This window comes from Sceloporus occidentalis, unplaced genomic scaffold (assembly GCF_023333645.1).
Source record: "Sceloporus occidentalis isolate IW3139 unplaced genomic scaffold, rSceOcc1.0.p SCAF_4, whole genome shotgun sequence".
Classification (NCBI taxonomy): domain Eukaryota; kingdom Metazoa; phylum Chordata; class Lepidosauria; order Squamata; family Phrynosomatidae; genus Sceloporus; species Sceloporus occidentalis.
Window position 1 is genome coordinate 200,865,228 of NW_028316984.1, and position 18,318 is coordinate 200,883,545.

At 42.3% G+C, this 18,318-nt stretch overlaps 1 protein-coding gene across 6 annotated transcripts in view; it reads left to right on the top strand.

Moving 5' to 3' along the window:
• Positions 1–18,318, top strand: part of NIN (ninein) — a 159,136-nt gene that overhangs the window by 65,602 nt on the left and 75,216 nt on the right. For all 6 annotated transcript variants that reach the window (XM_089522912.1, XM_089522913.1, XM_089522914.1 and 3 more), the window contains exon 5: positions 5,774–5,943. In XM_089522912.1, coding sequence (XP_089379038.1) covers positions 5,774–5,943 — 170 coding nt within the window. The remainder of the gene's footprint in view (positions 1–5,773; positions 5,944–18,318) is intronic.

Consider the following 18,318-nt stretch of genomic DNA (forward strand, 5'->3'; position numbering starts at 1 on the left):
ATAAAAGCCTCAGTTTAGGCATTGTTTGTAAGGCTTGGTTGTTCCTTGTTCCGTGTCCCCCACCTCTGCCCTACCCTTCGTTTGGAGACAGATGTGAGAAAAGAGAGAGATGGAAACTTGCTTGTTTGGTTCTGCAATATCTACACTTCACTGACTGACAAGTTTTGGTGCAGTTTTTCCAGCTTTACCTGAATCATCTTCACTGGTGCTTTTGAAGAACTGGATTGATATCCACAAAAGCTTGTGCTAAAATAAACTAGTTAGTCCCAAAGGTGCTGCTAGATTCTCCCTCCTCCCATTTTTTAAAGCTTAAAGAAACTAACAAGTCTATATCTCTTTGAAAACTGGAGACACCTGTGACCCAAACTTCTAAATACAAAATATTCTTTCTCTTCGCTGAGATGTGTCTCTGTGGGAGCAGCTCATGTTGCTGCCAAATGCGGCAGAACTAGTTGCTGTTGTTAGCTGCCCTCACCTCATGGCAACTCTGTGTATCTCCAAACCCCCTTTCCTCCACTGCTTAGGTTTTGTAGATTCAGGACTGTGACCTCCCTAGTTGAGTCCATCCATCTGCCATGTGGTCGTCTTCTCTTTCTGCTCCCGTCTACCTTTCCTACCATTAATGTTTTTTCTAATGAGTCATGTCTTCTCATGATGTGGCCAAAGTATGACAGTCTCAGTTTAATTATCTTGCTTTCCAGGGAGAATTCAGGCTTGATCTGCTCAAGTGCCCATTCATTCGTCTTTTTGGCCATCCTTCAAGCCATGGGGGATACAATAGCTTGGACGAGTCTAACTTTAGTGCTCAGTTGTATATCTTTACTCTTTAGGATTTTATCTAGCTCTTTCATCCCTGCCCTTCCCACTCCTAGTCTTCTAAAGCCCCCTTTAGAAGAATCCCACTTTGAGGAAAAGGTAGGATATAAATCCAACCAATGAATATATAAAATAGAGCAATGTCTTTTTAGGAAGGGGCCTGAAAGAATGTTCTCCTCTTTCTAGTATTGTCCCATGTGTTAGAGTGTGCAGTAATAAAAAAGAGGAACAAAGAGAGTTTACAAGAATGAAAGAGTTCTTGCATTTGCTGGCATAACGTTCTGTGTTCATTGATGAAAATTTGGATTAGATCGAGCAAGCAGGCCTTTTGTCACAGATAGCTGGGCTTGTCAGGTCAAGACTGTGCCAGCGCCTGGGACTTCAACACCAAAGCCTGAGACCTGGGGATAGATCCTTTTGGTACCATATACACCCTTAAATTTAAAACACACACACACACACACACACACACACAGAGTCTAATAAATATTGGGAGAAGGAGACTGCCCTACAGGTGGATTGATTTCATAAAGAAAACCATGGTTGCTCTGAGTTTGCAAGACATGAGCTGTTGATGACTGGTCCTCTTGGAGGTCTCTCATTCACAGGATTACCAGAAGTCAACTTGAGGCCAAACATCAGCAAAGAAATGAGGATAGAATTTAGAGACATAGCAGTATTAGTCTGGAATATCAGTATGCAAAAGGATCTTGGAGACTAATTGTCCAAAAGAAGTTGTAGCATAAGCTTTCTAGACTTGGTCTACTTCCTTGGTCTCCGTGCATCTGAGGAAGCAAACCAGGTCTACAAAGCTCATACTACAATTTCTTTTGCACAGTTAGTCTCAAAAGTGCTTCAAGATCCCTTTGCAACAAATGAGGAATTCTATCTCTCTCTGCAAGACATTGCACTTGCCCTATGACCTTTCTGTCTTGCCCTGAGGCCTGGTCCTAACTTCAAGGCTGATTAGAGTTTTGCATTGGGCAGGATACTTTTTTTTATAGTGTTCGCTGACGGAACCTGGATTAGATCTAGCAAAGTATTTCCACATTGACAGTCCCCTCCAATTGCCCCCAATATTTCCCAGCTCGAGACACAGACACATATAGAACATGTCTCCTCACTGGAGAAATCCAAATGCTTACTGCAGGAACAAACCCTGCCCCCTCCGTCTCATTTCTGCCCAAGAACAAGGCAAGGCGAAGAGAGGGAATCCATGCCAGGGAGGGAGGGTGGGCAGGTTGCTGTAGGCTAGCAGTTGCCAAGAGCAGCCCATCCTTAATGGTGGTGATAAGGTTTGCTTTTGTTCTTGTGGGTCTTATTTAATCAACCCTGTCTCGTTTCTGATTTTTCCTATCTGTGCGCCTCATCGCATGGCTTTCATGTCCAGGCTCCCAGCTGCAGGAAATCTTGTTAAAATTGCCTTGTTCAAACACACGTGCCTGCTCTCTCTTGTCCCCCAGGGTTTCCAATATGCGTGGATAGAGTATAAGTGGGGAGAGGGAAGCAGGCAGGGGAAGGGGGGGGGGGTTAAGATATCAAAGAGTTCCCAGTCCTGTGTATTTTATAATTCATTGCATTGCTAAGCTGCAGAATACATTTCCACTAACAAGCTCTGAGACAGTGTTTGTATAGAAGGGGTATCCAAGATGACACTGGAGGATTTAGGTCTAGACCTCCAGTAGGTTCCTCTGTGCATCCTAATGTGTACCTGGGAGAGATTGTGTCCCTTGAATCCTTACCATTTTAAAAGAGCATCCTCATCAGAAATGTCTTAAAACCAAGTGCCAAAGCTGCCCTTTAATCAGTGCATTAACCATCAAGTCACGAACATAGCACATGGCAAAGAGGAATTTCCATTCATACAACTGTAATATTGGATTTTAATAAAAAACATTTGCTAAACCAGAGTCTTTCCCTGCCCTTTTTAACTGAAGACTTCATTCATTTGGATCCTTCAGGTAATCCCAGATAATGAACATGGCATGAAAAAAGCCAGGAAAGTAACATTAAATACTGTGTGTTTGTCAATAAAGAGTAAATATAACTTAATTTAAATCAGAGTAAACAAATATAAATAGAAACTCGTAAGAAATGTACATTCATTTGATAAATGAGACAAATTACTGCAGATGCTGGTGCTGTGCATAAACCAAAATTAATGAAAGCAGCATACAGATGTTCCATAAATCAAAAATAGCTGTTTTGTGTTGATTTATGCTAAGTCATTTTATTTGTTGTTCACAAATTTAGGTCTCTCTTAGGCTGCACAATTATAGCATTTTGATGCTATTTCAACTGTCATGGCTACATCAGGTGTGCTTTGATTGAGATATCCTGCATGGCAGGGGGTTTGATTGAATGATCTTTGTGGTCTCTTCCAACTCTATGATTCTGTGCTTTGTGGTTTAGGAGGGGATATTTTGCATTCTCATCCAGAGAGCTCTAATGGCTCCCCAAACTACAAGTCCCAGGATTCCATGAGATGAATGCATGGCAGTTAAAGTAGTATCAAAATGTTATGAGGTATAGTGTGATTGATACTTTAGTTTCCTAGCTTTCGTTGGTTTGGGATGGAGCCAGACTGTAGAATTAATGCAGTTTGACACTGCTTTACCCATCATGACTCCATCCTATGAAATCCTGGGATTGTAGTTTGTTGTGGCACCAAAGCTCTCTGACAGAAAAGGCTAAATATTTACAGAAATAAAACCCAGAATTCCATACCATTGAGCCACAGCAGTTAAAGCGGTTTCGAGACCATTGACGATTTTGGTTTCCCTCTTCTGGACACCATTCAGCTTACCTTCAGAAGGATATTGACAGCTACCTCTAAAAAGAGGGAGTTGCAGCACAGTAGCACCATTGGCAAAAAAAAAAAAGTGAGAAGGCCTGTATCTTACATATATCAGTATATCATACTGAAGATGGAGCAAGTTTGTTGTTATTACTATTTTCCAACCCTCTTACTAGAATGGCAATAATGGTTTGAATGTAAACATTTTGCCTTTGCTAGTTTATTGGCTGTTGTTCATTGTTAGACTAGTATCTAGAGTCAGTTGCTTCTTTTTAATCACATTATGTTATAGTGCAAGAAATGCCATTCAGAAATAAATACTTCAATACTTTTTAAAGAACGACTATATTTAAGCTAGTGGCCACAATATCTGAACTGCATTTTGCTACTTAATAATAAAATAATAATAAAATTTATTTTTATCCCGCTTTTCCAATGATTAAAGCGACACACAGATTAGACAAAAGTATATTGAAGTAAAAATGATAAAAACAGCATTTTAAAACAGTAACAATACAATAACAGGGCCAGCTGAGTGGGGGATCCATAAACATTGCAAGGTCATTAACAGAAGGGGTGAACCATAGAGTAACATCTCATGGGGGGAAGGCTTGAGAAAAGAAAAAGGTCTTAAGATTCTTTATAACAGATCTAAAGATGTGGTGGAGCAGAGCTCGTCCGGGAGATTGTTCCATGTTTTGGGGGCCGAGATAGAGAAGGCCCGTTGTGAGGTCCTAACATATCATACTGTTGGGACCTCCAATAAATTCTTCCCTGCTGACCTGAGTGTGCGGGGTGGATTATATGGAGAGAGGTGGTCCTACAAGTACCCTGGGCCCAAGCCATTTAGGACTTTGGGCCCAGGGTAATTTTCCAATTTAGTCCTATATTGGTATATCCTATACATTAATGCAAAAAAATGGTTTAAGCAAACAAAGGTTTAAAGCACAATTTGGGGTTTAAAAAACAATAACTGCTTCCTCCTCCCCCCCAAAAAAACCCTAGATAGATTAAACATAATTTTTTATGTCAATAGAACAAAGCCAGAACAAATGGCAATGCAGCCCCTACTACTAATATATTTGCAGCATAGCTTTCATGTCAGTGGGATACTGACGCTGCTCCAGGTTTCAGTTTGAATGCTTAAAAGGAACTGTCCAAAGTGCTGGATTATATTCCTAAACTATTATCTACACCAAATTAGGAGGAGTGGCTAGTACACCAGAGGAGAGGATCAAAATTCAGAATGTCCTGAATAGATTACAAAGCTGGGTCAAAGCTAACATAATGAATTTCAACATGGAGAACTTTAGGTACTGCACTTAGGTAGATATTGGGTGGGAGACATCTGGCTTGACAACATTACATGTGAAAGGGATCTAGGAGTAGACCGCAAGTCAACAGTGTGATGTGGCAGCTAAAAAAAAGCCAATGCAATTCTAAGCTGGATCAATAGGAGTATAGTTTCCCATTGGGATCCAATGAGAGAGGTGGGGAAACATAAATAAAATTTATTATTATTCGTGTCTAGCTCGAGGGAAGTAATAGTGCCACTCTATTCTGCTTTGGTCAAGCCCCACCTGGAATAATCCCGTGTTTAGTTCTGGGCACCACAATTCAGAAAGGGATGTTGACAAGCTGGAGTGTGTCCAGTGGAGGGCTGCCAAAATGGTGAAGGGTCTGGAAACCATGCACTATGATGAGAGATTTAAGAAGCTGCGTCTATTTAGCCTGGAGAAGAGAAGGTTAAGAGGTGATATGATAGCTTTGTTTTAATATTTGAAGAGCTGTCATAGTGAGGATGGAGCAAGCTTGTTTTCTTGTGCACAGAAAAATGTATAGAAGCCACAGGGAAAGAAATCCCTTAACATTAGGAGGAACTTCCTCACGCTAAGAGTTGTTCAATAGTAGAACCCACTCTCTTAGAGAGTAGTAGGGTCTCCTTCTTTGGAGGTTTTTAAACAGAGGCTGGATGGTCCTCAACATCTGTTCCAACTCTACGCTTCTATGATTCTGTGACCTTGGATAGCTCTTTTTAATGTTCAAGCAAAAACCTGGATTCAGTTCCCTGAAGTGGAAGCCATCAGCCACTACTGTGTAACAGGATTGAACTTCTTATGTTTGATATTTAACATATTGGCTTTCATCTCTTTTTTGCAGACTCTTCACCAGAAGCCCAACCCAAATACATTAAGGGAGGGAAGCGCTATGGAAGGCGATCCTTACCAGAGTTTCAGAAATCGGTGGAGGAGTTTGCAGAGGTGACAGTGATCGAACCTCTGAATGAGGAAGGGCAGCCCTCCCGCATTCCCAGTGATGACTGTGACGAGGTAATGATTTAACAACAGCCATAATGGATTTGAAAAAGAGAGAGAAGCTGGGAGATAGAACGGAAGGCTTTTCTATGTTGGCAGCAGTGTTTGTATGTTTTTGTAACCCTTGTGCATTTATCGTCTCTGATTATTTTGCCAAATGTATAACCCTCTTGACACCTGAACTGTATAGTCAGCCCTCCATATTGGTGGTCTTGACTTTGCAGATTTGAATATTCACAGGTTTGATTATTATTTTCCTGCTAAGAATCTCTAGATCCTCCAGCATGACTTTATGGCTAACTTTCACCAGAAGTTGCACTGGAGGACCTAGAGATTCCTAGAGGGAACGTTCCTCTAGGCATTTGTAGGTCCTCCAACACAATTCTGTGGTCAATTTCCAGTAAATGGTGACCATAGAGTTGCACTGGAGGACCTAGAGATTCCTGAGGTGTCCTCTCAGATTAAACAAAATAATGAGGGTTTTGTATGTGTGATTTTTCCACTTTCATGGGGGTCCTATGTCCCTAACCCCAGCAAATGCAGAGGGCCCACTGTATTCATACTCCTTTAAGTATGCTCTCTTTATCTCTGGAGTGGCCAACTACCTGGGAGCTGAGGAGTACCTCAATATATCCCAAATATCCTTGTACTTCCCAAAATGGTTATAGGAAGTGATAAAGCACACTCCCTGCCTCAATTTTGGGAACAGCATGGACAAAAATGGAGGCACTGAGAGTGTTCTGTGTGGGTGGACACTCTGTGTGGGTGGCCATTTGGTACATGTTTGGGGGGATTTTGCATGGAAAAAGAAAAGCTTTGGGCATGCAGTGTGTATGTTACCTCTATTCTATACGAAATAACAGATTGCAGAGGAAGAAATCCTGCCTGAAGCTGTTGACCAGTCTGTCAGGACTGGCAGTTCTTTCCTGTTTACATTGCAAAGATGGCTGGGAGTCAGAAGCCAAAGAGAAGAAGGACGCTCAGGGTCCTGTGTGTGTCTGCTTCCCAAAAGCTGATGCATGTGTGAATTGTGCAGGCAGAAATCTGTTCATTTTTCCAGAGCTGCCAGTTTCTACCAAACCTTTGTGGGAAAATCTTTGTAGTACAAATTGAGTGTCCCTTATTCAGAATTTTGAAATCCAGATACTTCAAAAGCCAAAAAGGTCCACATTGGTGGCTGAGATAGTGACAACTTTGCTTTCTCATGGTTCAGTGGACACAAATTTTGCTTCATGCATCAAATTATTTTAAAATATTATGTATAAACATATGGTACCTTCAGGCTTTGTGTATAAGGTATATATGAAACAGAAATGAAAATTGTGTTTAGCCTTGGGTCCTGTCTCCAAAATACCTAATTATATATATGCAAATATTCCAAAATCTGGAGGAAAATCCAAAACACTGCAAGCATTTTGGATAAGGGAGATGCAGCTTGTATTCCTCTTTGGGAGGCATGTTAAATTTTGATGCTGGACACCCAAACATGTAAATGTGGCATCACATTTCAGCCAGTTCCACCCCTGAACCTCACTCCCTGTTTGATCCCTCCTAACTAGTGGCAGCTGATGGCTTGGAGTGGGATAGAGAATCCACTCTGGGTTTAAGCCTCTGTCACCTTATATGAAATCAATCTCCTTTAGATTTACTGACCTGGGAAACAGCAGCTGCCATTGCTTCTAACCTTCCTTGTTCCCCTCCTGCACCCACCTTGGTTGTATCCACACTACAGAAATAAATCCATGTTGACACCACTTTAGCTGCCATGACTGAATGCTATGGAATTCTGGGAACTGTACTTTTTTCAGACATTTAGCCTTCTCTGTCAGAAAGCTCTGGTGCCACAACACCTTCCAGTATCCCATAGCATGGAGCCATAGCAGTTAAAATGTTGTCAGACTGGATTATTTCTACAGTGTGGATGCAACCAACTTGTGATATTTTGATAAGTGACTCCACACTGTGAATCAAGAGGTCTTTGCTTCAGCTCTGCTTCACGAATGTGACATTGCGTCCCTAAAGTTGTAACATTATTTTTGCTTACAATCATTGTCTTAAAAAAAATAAACAAGCAATCAATTCTCCTGGATGTTGCTCACTTGCACAGTGTGCTGTTTGTGCGTTGTGGCTTTAGGATTGTGATGACTCAGCCCCCTTTCCCATTACTGTGTGTTGCAGATCCTTGTGCATTGCTGCCTTCCTGTCTCCACTGCCTAAATTTGCATTGCCCAGCATCTCTCAGCTTACATGCAAAGTCCTGACTCCTAGGATACAGGATACTCAACCTGGACTGTGTTTTTAAATGGTTAGCTCCCATGCTGAGAGAAAGACAGGATATAAAATAAATAAGTTAATAAATATAAGTTTAAATAAAATAAATTTTAAGTACAAGTTGAACTCTGAGGTTGAGTCCAATCAAGGGCCTCCCAGATCCAGCATCCTCCTTTCCATAGATGTCCGAATGGGAAGCTCCAGTTACTTATTTAATATCCTGCCCTTCCCAGGATATAGGAACCAATTTATCTTAGAACAAGGTTAAAACAAGATAAAGCTTAAATCTCAATGATTAAAAATAAATAAATCAACAAACTATCAAGCTCCAGAACAGGACTTGAGGACAGTATCCTTAACCTATTACTACGTATGCACAGAGTCTTTATCCACAGATTCAAGTATCCATGGCTTGAGAATATTCCAAAAAGTACAAATGCCAAATAGCAAACTTTGATTTGCCATTTTATATAAGGGACACCATATACTATGCCGTTGGATTTAATGGGATTTGAGCCTTGACAGATTTTGGTACCTATGAGAGGTCCTGGAACCAAACTCCAATGGATAACAAGTGTCCAGTGTTCAGTACTCACACAACAGATACCTGTTCCATAGAAAAAGGGTAACACTGACCCCTGCATGTTGCCAGGGCAGAGCCATCCCTCTGCCACCACAGCTGTTGAACCACCAAATTTCAGTGTCTTGGCTGTGGTGGCCAAAGAAGCCCCGCTGTTGTTTTCCTCTTCAAATTTCCACTGCAAAAAGCAACATCTACCTTTATAAAGAAGGTGCATAGGCATTGAATACCAAAGTTAGGACAGTGTATTCCCCATTGCTATGTATGACTGTGAAAGCTGGACTGCGAAGAAAGGAAGAAAATCAACTCATTTGAAATGTGGTGCTGGAGGAGAATTCTGCAATTACCTTGGACATCTAAAAAGATCAATGAATAGGTCCTAGAAGCCTGAACTCTCCCTGGAAGCCAAGATGACTAAACTGGGGCTGTCATGTTGTTGTTGTTAACTGCCCTCAAGTAGACTTTGATTCATATGGATCATATGGATGAGATACCTCCAAGAACCACTTCTCTGCTCGAGTCTTGCAGACCCAGACCTATGTCCTCCCTGATCAAGTCTAACTATATGGCATATGTTCTTCCTCTTTCTGCTGCCTTCCACCTTTCCCAGCATCTTTGCCTTTTCCAATGATTCACTTTTCCTTGCGATGTGGCCAAAGTATGACAACCTCAGTTTAGCCATCCTGGTTTCCAGGAAGTACTTTGGCCACGTCACGAGAAGATAAGAGACAATAGTGCTTGGTGAGGTAGGAGGCAATAGTGAAAGATGAAGACTTAATTCCAGATGGGGATTGGACATGATGACCCTTGAGGTCCCTTCCAACTCTATAATTCTATATTTGACTAGACTCAGTCAAAGAAGCCATGGGTGCCCTGACTCTGAAGACCTGATAACAGGAAGACTTGGAGGTCTTAGGTCATAGGGTCGCCATAAGTCAAAGTCAGCTTGATGGCAGTCATCCACAGCAACATTGAAAGTGTACATCTAAGTTGGATCAAACTCTCCTGAGGGCACAGTTCTGCTTTAAAATGCAGCATCTGCTGCCCATGTACCCTAGAGTTTATCACATGGGAAGAATTTCTCTTAATTTCAAATGAAAAGAAAGTGGGGCCAGAACGCATTCATGTGAATTCACTAGTTCAGCGAATTTATGTGAATTTGAATTGTGTTCAAACTGACTTCCCATTGCCCGAAAATAGCTTGCCATTGCCCGAAATTGTGTGTGGTAGTCTATCACGCAATAACATTAAACCCCATGATTGCGTTCGGATTGCCATTGGATTATACTTGCAGTTTCCCTTGTCTGAAAACATCCTTTGTTCTTCATGAAGAATGTGTAGGTTTTCTGAAGAGAGCTGGCATGGTGTACTGGTTTGAACGTTGGTCTATGGCTCTGGAAATCAGGGTTTGAATCTCTGGTCGCACATAAAAACTCACTGGGTACCTTGGATAAGTCACACTCTCTCAGCCTCAGAGGATGGTAAAGACAAACCACCTCTGATGAAATGTGCCCAGAAAACCCTATGATAGATTTGCCTTAGGGTCACTATATGTCAAAAATGACTTGGAGGCGCACACAACAATGACATTTGTTATGAAATCAATTAACATGGCATCGATTTCAGGAATAGGGGGAGGTCTATAGAAAGGAACAGGGCAGGGTGCTACTTGAACAATGTGATGCCCTTATCTGCCTTACAGGTGGGTGGGCGTTTGTCCCAGGAATCATCCCCTGAGGATCATTCTCGAGTGTTGCATCCACATTGCAGAAATAATGCAGTTTGCCACCACGTTAACTGCCATGGCTTCATGCTATGGAATTCTATGAATTGTAGTTTGGGGAGATATTTAGCCTTCTATATCAGAGAACTATGGTGCCGCAACAAACTACAGTGGTCCCTCCACGTTCACTGGAGTTAGGGGTGAAGGATGTCAGTGCAACTGCTGGGGCCCAACAACCACTGTCAGCAACTCAAACGAGTCCTGTGGTTAAATCAGACCTTTTGAGCAGAGCTAGCAATTTTAGAAGCTGAAGTGTGGCTCCAAAAGCAGTTGAGATAACAGCAACTGGATGTCTTCCAGGAACTGAAGCAATGCAGGAACCTCCAGGGACACTCAGCAAAGCGATGCAAGGCTTCTACTGATAAACCACCAGAGAAGCAAAGTCTCCCGAAGTGCTCTTTATTCACAGTGCTATAATACAAATACAGATCTCCAAAACTCCAAACCATACCAAACCAACTCCTACTACAAACCCACAAGCTATCACTTGCAACCCCTGGGTTTATATAGACTCCAGACCATGTGGTCTCCCAAACCCAGTGAGTTCCTGTGTGTAACCATGACAAGTGTCTCCTGTGCAATCCAGCCAGGTGGTTTCATCATCCATGGCTATGTGCACCTAGACACTAAACTGTCCTTGAGCCAATGATCATCAGCTGTGCTGATCAACCTTGTCCTTCTGCTGAAATGCTCATGGACAAACACACACACATCAAGCATTTCCCTGTGTGCTGTATTTTAACCCTTCAAATCCCTGACAAAGGATTCCTGTGAATATGGAAAAACCGCAATTAAACAAACACTATTATTTTGACCTAAAAGAAAACCTCTCTAGGAATCTCCAGGTCCTCCCGTGTACTCTATGGCCAGAAGTTGATCATACATAGAATCATGCTGGAGGACCTAGAAATGCCTAGAGAAGTGTTTCATCTAGGAATTCTAGGTTCTCCAGCACAACTCTATGGTCAGCTTTCAGAGTTGCACTGAAGGGCTTGGAGATTCCTAGTGAGAACATATTAATCAAAACTGCAAATTATCAAAGCCGCAAAAGTCAAAGCCGCAAATGTGGAGGTACAGTTCCCAGAACTCCCTAGCACTGAGCCATGACATTATTGGATTTTTTTCCTGCAGTGTGGATGCAGCCAAAGTCTCTTCCCTTGCAAGAATCTTCAGAGTTTTTTTAATCTAAGGGAAGGACTGTTCTGTATGACCAAAACAATGAAGGTCTTATTTTCCAGATTGCTTTCTAAGTCTCTACTTACAGATGCCCAAGTTTGTTTCCTTTTTACTCAATTGTTCTTTGATTCTGGTTGGCCTTGCAAAAGAGCAGGGGAGGCTCTGCATAATTGCACGGAAGTAACATTGGAAATTAGCTGCAGGGCCTCTGGCTCATGAGACGGAGCGGGTCTTGCCTGTTGCAATGGTCAGACTGTCCTTTCCTGCCCCATTTGTGGGGGCCAAGTCCTTGCTGGCTTTGCTTTCTGGCCATTCACAGGTTTGTTAACCAATGTGCCAGAACAAGGACACAGTTATATCTGGTGGCTGTGGCGTATTCCCAGGAGGCCAGCATGTTTTTAACTGTGCTTTTATCAAGGCTGGGGTTTGCTGCTTCTCCGAATGATTGACTGCTGGCAATTGAGTTACGTGGTTGTCCTTTTGGCCTTTGCGCCTGATAAAATCGTGTCATCTCAATGGGGAGGAAGACGTCATTCCCTGCAGGTTTCTTTCCGCTCTCTGGGGATGGTCTGATAAAATAGGGTGGAAAGGGTCAATATTTGAAGGAAGGGAGATCTGTGCTGTAAGACTCTTGGGTTGAACAGCATGTTAATAGACAAGGACCGTTGTACATCGTAGCTGTATGTAGATGTCTGTGTGTGAATGGACTCTATTCCACGGAAGGATATTGAAGTGGCTGTCATTGTTTCCCCAGTAATTGATTGATTGATTTCATTAAACCACCCGGTTTGAGCTCTCTGGGAGTGGGTGAAAAATAATTTAATAAAATAAACTACAAAGTGGCAGGAGGACAATGACTGCAAGGCAGCGGCTGAGAAAAGCTCAGCAGCACAGATGATTTTTAACAAACTACAGTGCATAATAAAACTGAATTGAGGCCAGCAACAAGGATGAGACAGTGCAAAGATGTTACATGTAAAGGGCTGGCCTGAATGATGTTTTTAGGAAAAGGTGGGGCATAATGTAAATTGAATATAAAGAAAATACTAAAACAGTTCCGGGAATGCTTCGGAAATTTTTTAAAGGTCTTTACCAGATGCCAAAAACAACAATAAATTTTATTTCTTCTCAACATCTCCCCATGACTTGAAGCAAGGTGCAACATGGATTAAAATGCATAAAACCATTTAAACACATCAGTTAAAACATATCCTGGGATTTATAGTCTGGGCAGGCAGCCTGCCCTCATTCCCCACCACCACTCCCTTCTCCTTTTGGGTCGTGTCTTCTTAGATTGTAAGCCTGAAGGCAGGGAACCGTCTAACTAAAAGATTGTATGTACAGCGCTGTGTAAATTTACAGCGCTTTATAAATAAAGGTTAATAATTGCAAATTGCAGGATAGAATTGATTTTTCCAAAGTTCTTTCCTCAGAGCAGTAGCAGGAAGACTCACCCCCAGACCTTTTGTTGAGCGTTGGCAATGGGCAGATTAAACACATCAGTTAAAGACTCAGTAATGCAGATGCTGAAAGGGTTCCCCCCCCCCTTTAATTTCAGCACAATGGATAAATGAAAGGAAGACTTTAAATATAGATCCAGTCTAGGGTTTGTTGCTAGTAAAGTACCATTTTAAGAATTTGTCTTGCTCAGAGTGCTATAAGTCTGTTGTAAAGCAACAAGGCATTTTAATGAAGATAGGTTTATCAAAAATAATATGGCTGAGTACATGATAAAATACAGTATATAATAAAATACAGTACTGTATATGTAATATGAGCTGGCGTGGTGTAGTGGTTTGAGCGTTAGACTATGATCCTGGAGACTAGGATTTGAATCCCAACTCAGCCATGTAAACCCTTTGGTTGAACATGGTCATCACACTCTCTCAGCCTTAGAGAATGGCAATGGCAAACCCCCTCTGAAGAAACTTGCCAAGAAAATCATATGATATGGGGAGAGCCAGTGTGCTGTAATGGTTTGAGTGTTGGACTAGGACTCTGGAGATCAGGAGTCAAATCCCGGCTTAGCCATGTAAACCCACTGGGTGATCTTGGGCAAGTCCCACTCTCTCCACCTCAGAGAATGGCAATGGCAAACCCCCTCTGAATAAACTTGCCAAGAAAATTCCATGATACATTCACCTTAGGATTGTCATAAGTGGGAATTGACGTGGAAGCACACATCAGCAACAGCAGACTACAAATCCCAGGATGCTGTGGGATGTAACTATGCCAGTTAAAGTAGGATCACAGCACAGCAATTGTGTTGTGTGAAAAGCCCTAGGCTGGCTGCTGAGGTGGTGAAGACTGGAGGGGGGGAGCAGGATTCTGGGAGTTATAGTGCAAAAAAGAGGGAAATCTCCCCAGGTTCTGCATCAATAATATCTTCCCTGTTAAAAAGCTTCCAAACAGAGGCTGGATAGCCATCTGTCAGGGTTGTTTTAAGTGTGTCGTCCTGCATGGCAGAAGGGAGTTGGACTGGGTGGCCTTTGGAGTTTCTTCCAACTCCAGCAATAGCAATAAGCAAGTACATTGCTATACTGCTTATCAGTGCACTTAAGCACTCTCTAAGCAGTTTACAAAGTATAAGCTAATTGTCCCCAACAATCTGGGTACTCATTTTAGCTACCTCCTCGGAAGGATACAAGCCTGAGTCAAGCTTGAGCCCTTTCGCCGGTATTGAACTTGTGACTTTATGGTTTGTGAGAGAGTGGCTGCAGTACAGGCATTGAAGCACTGCGCCACCAAGGCTCCTCAACTCTAGGATCCAATGTATTCCTGCATGGCAGAAGGGGGTTGGACTGGATGGTCCTTGTGGTCTCTTCGAACTCTAGGGATCTTATGTATTCCTGTATGGCAGAAGAGGGGTTGGATTGGGTGGCCCTTGGGAGTCTCTTCCAACTCTTGAATGCTAAATCCTGACAGAATATTAGATAATGAAATTGCACTGGAAACATACGTTGAGGCCAGGTGACCCCCCCCTCCCACCCAAGTCCCTGTGACCGTGACACGCCACTGTCCCTGACGCTCCTAGTTGACCTCGTATAAGCAGCCTTTACAACCCAGCAGGGTCTCAGAGGGAGCCCTGATGAAACTGGGTGAGTGAGTGGAGGTTCTTGCAGCTGCGCCCTGGATAATGGATTTGCCTCCCCAGGGCAGGGAGAGATGGAGGGACTAATCCATCTCCCCTGCAGGCCCCATGCACTGCGCTGACCTGGGCATTAATGGCAAGAAGCTTCCCAGAGGGATGGCAGGAACAAATGGGCTGTGATTTAAAAATAAATAAAATTATCATGATTCCCCTCTATTAGTTGTAAAAATGGGTGGAAGAGGTTAGTCAATTAACAGGGACAGTCAATTAATTGAGTTAGTTGGCAGCCACGGTTTTCAGCACCTCAAACAGTCGGGTGCTGAGTGATTCTCTCTTTTTTCCCCCCATGTGCTTCTGCACATCCTAGGAAATTTCATCAGCTGCCTAATGATATCTCATCAGCACATGGGGTGAAGGTTTCCCCCACAGCTGCCTCTTTATGTTTCATTTTGCACCTTTGGAAGGAGAAAGAAAGAAAGCCCTTTTAGGGAAATTATCTTGACAAGAAAAAGAGAGATATAATCTCTGGTTTCCCCCCCTGAGCTGAGGGGGAAATGTGACCTCCTCAGTTCCAAGGCAGATGTTCCTTGTGGAGAGGAGATGCTCTTTCCCTCTCATCATCTGTTTACTAGAAATGTGTGAAATGTTTGTGCATTTTCTTTTCAGTGTTCTCTAACATTGGGGGGGGGGGGGGTCAGGTGCTAATTGTGATTATTATTATTTTGCTCCTGCTTCAGAGCAAGGGTTTTCTTTTACATTTTTATTGTGCTTTCATGGAAAATGTGAAAGCTTAATGCAAAAATACATATTTTGCAAACAAAAAAACACTCCAGTATTTTTTGTGCAAAACACAGAGGTTTTATTCAAAAACTTGTTCTTTGTTATTGTGTGCATTCAAGTTATTTCCAACTTACGGTCAGCCCAAGGTAAATCTATCACTGGATTTTCTTGGCAAGATTTGTTCAGAGAAGGTTTTCTTTTGCCTTCCTCTGAGGCCCCATTCAACTACAAAAATAACCCAGTCAAACTGGGTTATTTTTGTGGTGTTCACATATACCCCGATTGCACTTAATGCAGTTTGCAGGGGAGGAGGGCTGGCAGAAAGCCCACTTAACCCAGTATATTTGATGCTGGGTTTTCCCCCACGTCTTTTTAAAAGAGCTACAATGATCCACATCTTCAATAGTGTGAGCATGCTACCAAATTGATTCGGATCACGCTGCATCATTCCCCAAATTTTTAAGGGATCTAGGAGTCCTAGTAGACCACAAGTTGAACATGAGTCAACAGTGTGATGCAGCAGCTAAAAAGGCCAATGCGATGCTAGGCTGCATCAATAGTTGTATAATGTCTGTCAAGGGAAGTAACAGTGCCACTTTATTCTGCTTTGGTGGAAAAGTGAAATTTCGACAAAAATGTGCCAAACCTCTCAGAATCGCACCCAAACCTTTTTGAAATTTTTGTTTTCCTTTAGCCAGGAATGGGAGTCATGCAGCCTTCCAGATGTTGGTTGACATCCTGTGGATCAATCCCAACCAGAGGCAACCCATTCAATCAAATGTTGAATGATGAGCCAATACATAGGTGAATCCCACTGATTCAATGGGTCTACTGTAGTCAGAGCTAGCGACAGGATTTAGGCCTTTGTTATGGACTGCAGTGCCCATCAGCCCTGGACAACATAGCCAGTGTGAAGAATTCTGGGAGTTGCAGTACAATAACATCTGGAAAGCTGCATGGTTTCCCTCCCTGCTGTGGACAAATAAGTGGAAATGTTTGGTGTGTTCGGATGTTCGCTGATGCCACCAAGTAGTCTGCAGAAACTTTTTGTTGTTGCAAAAGAAAGAGGCGTAGGTGTTCCAGATTTCAAGATCTTTGCCCTGGGGAAATGTTGTATGTATGTGTGTGTATATGAATCATTCTATATTTGGCCCATGTTCATTTTGCATGTATTCAGTTGTAAATCTGTTCTGTTTCAACATTTCAGCATTATTTCGTGATTTTTGCATGGATGGGGGAATGCATGAAAATTCTTATTTATTTTCATACATACTTTCCACTTTCGTATGCATTTTTATACTTGTCAGTTCCCCAATATTCACTGTGGTTTTTATTCTATGCAGTTTTCCCTAGTATTTACATTTTAATACAGTTTGGGGATTGAGAGTCATAGCACTTTATCACACGGGGGAAACAGGGCAAAATCGGAGTTTAAACAGCCGATTACCCAGTGCAAAACATGATGTCGTATTTAAAATCTTCACGCAATGTTGCTACTAAAGAGGCAATAAAGCGGCAATAAACAGCAACAAATCATTCATGAGGAAATCCCCAAAATGATTTGTTGCTATTTCTTGCCTCATTATAGCCTCTTTGATAGCTATGTGTCTGAAAATGTTAAATGCGTTATTGTGTTTTGTACGGGATAATTAGCTGTTTAAATCCCCGGTTTTCATGTGATAAAGTCCATAAAGTGGAATTTCCAGGTCTTCTCAGTATTTCAACAGTTTTTGGATCTCCCCCTTGGCTTTAACTTTGGAACCAAGCTATGCCTCTAATTCTCCTGGTGAAATCTAGCTAGGCCTCTGCTAACTCAAATCAGTTGCCTCTCCCTCTTAAGATGGGCTACATCCACACTGCAGAAATAATCCAGTTTGACACCACTTTAACTGCCATGGCTCAGTGCTATGGACTTCTAGGAAGTTTAGTTTGTTTTTGCAACAGAACTCTCTGGCAGAGAAAGCTAAACATCTCACAAAACTACAGTTCCCTAGATTCTATAGCATCGAGCCATGGGAGTTAAAGCGGTGTCAAACTGGATTATTTCTGCAGTGTGGATGCAGCCTTGTTCTCCCATCATGTGCTTTTCCTTTCCTAAGGTGCAAGCTTATATTATGGCCTGTGAAGCAGGTATTCATGTTGCACTTGAAGTAGACATTTTCAGGGAGACTGACACATTTGTAAAAAGAGGTGAGGAAGGAAGAAAAGAGAAGAGGTGTGACTAACCTTTAAGAGAAACCAATTTGTTTATCATAAGCTTTCATAGTCCCTTTGCCTCTACAACCCCTGGACTTTGAGAATCCCCCAATACCCACAAGGTCAAAAGGAGGGAGCAGCCTGCATCCGGAGGGCCAAGAATAATAAATACATTGAGATTGTTGTACTTTGGCCACATCATGAGAAGGCATGACTCACTTGTAAAGACATTAATGCTTGGAAAGGTAGAGGAAAGTTAGCATTCCTTTATACCAAGTCTAGAACGTCTAATTGTAACCCACAAGCCAAACACAGTGCCAACAGCCAACAGCGTCTCCACCATTTCCTCCAAGGACGTGATATACAGCTCTTGTATTTCCTGGGCTTGTCGTCCGTCTGGCAGACCACAGAAGAACTGCTTTTGCTTTGGAGGTACCAGAGTTGGCTTAAAAGCCAGCCTTAAATAATGGCTTAGCTAGTGCAAGGAAGGAAGCCAGCACATGTTGAGAAAGA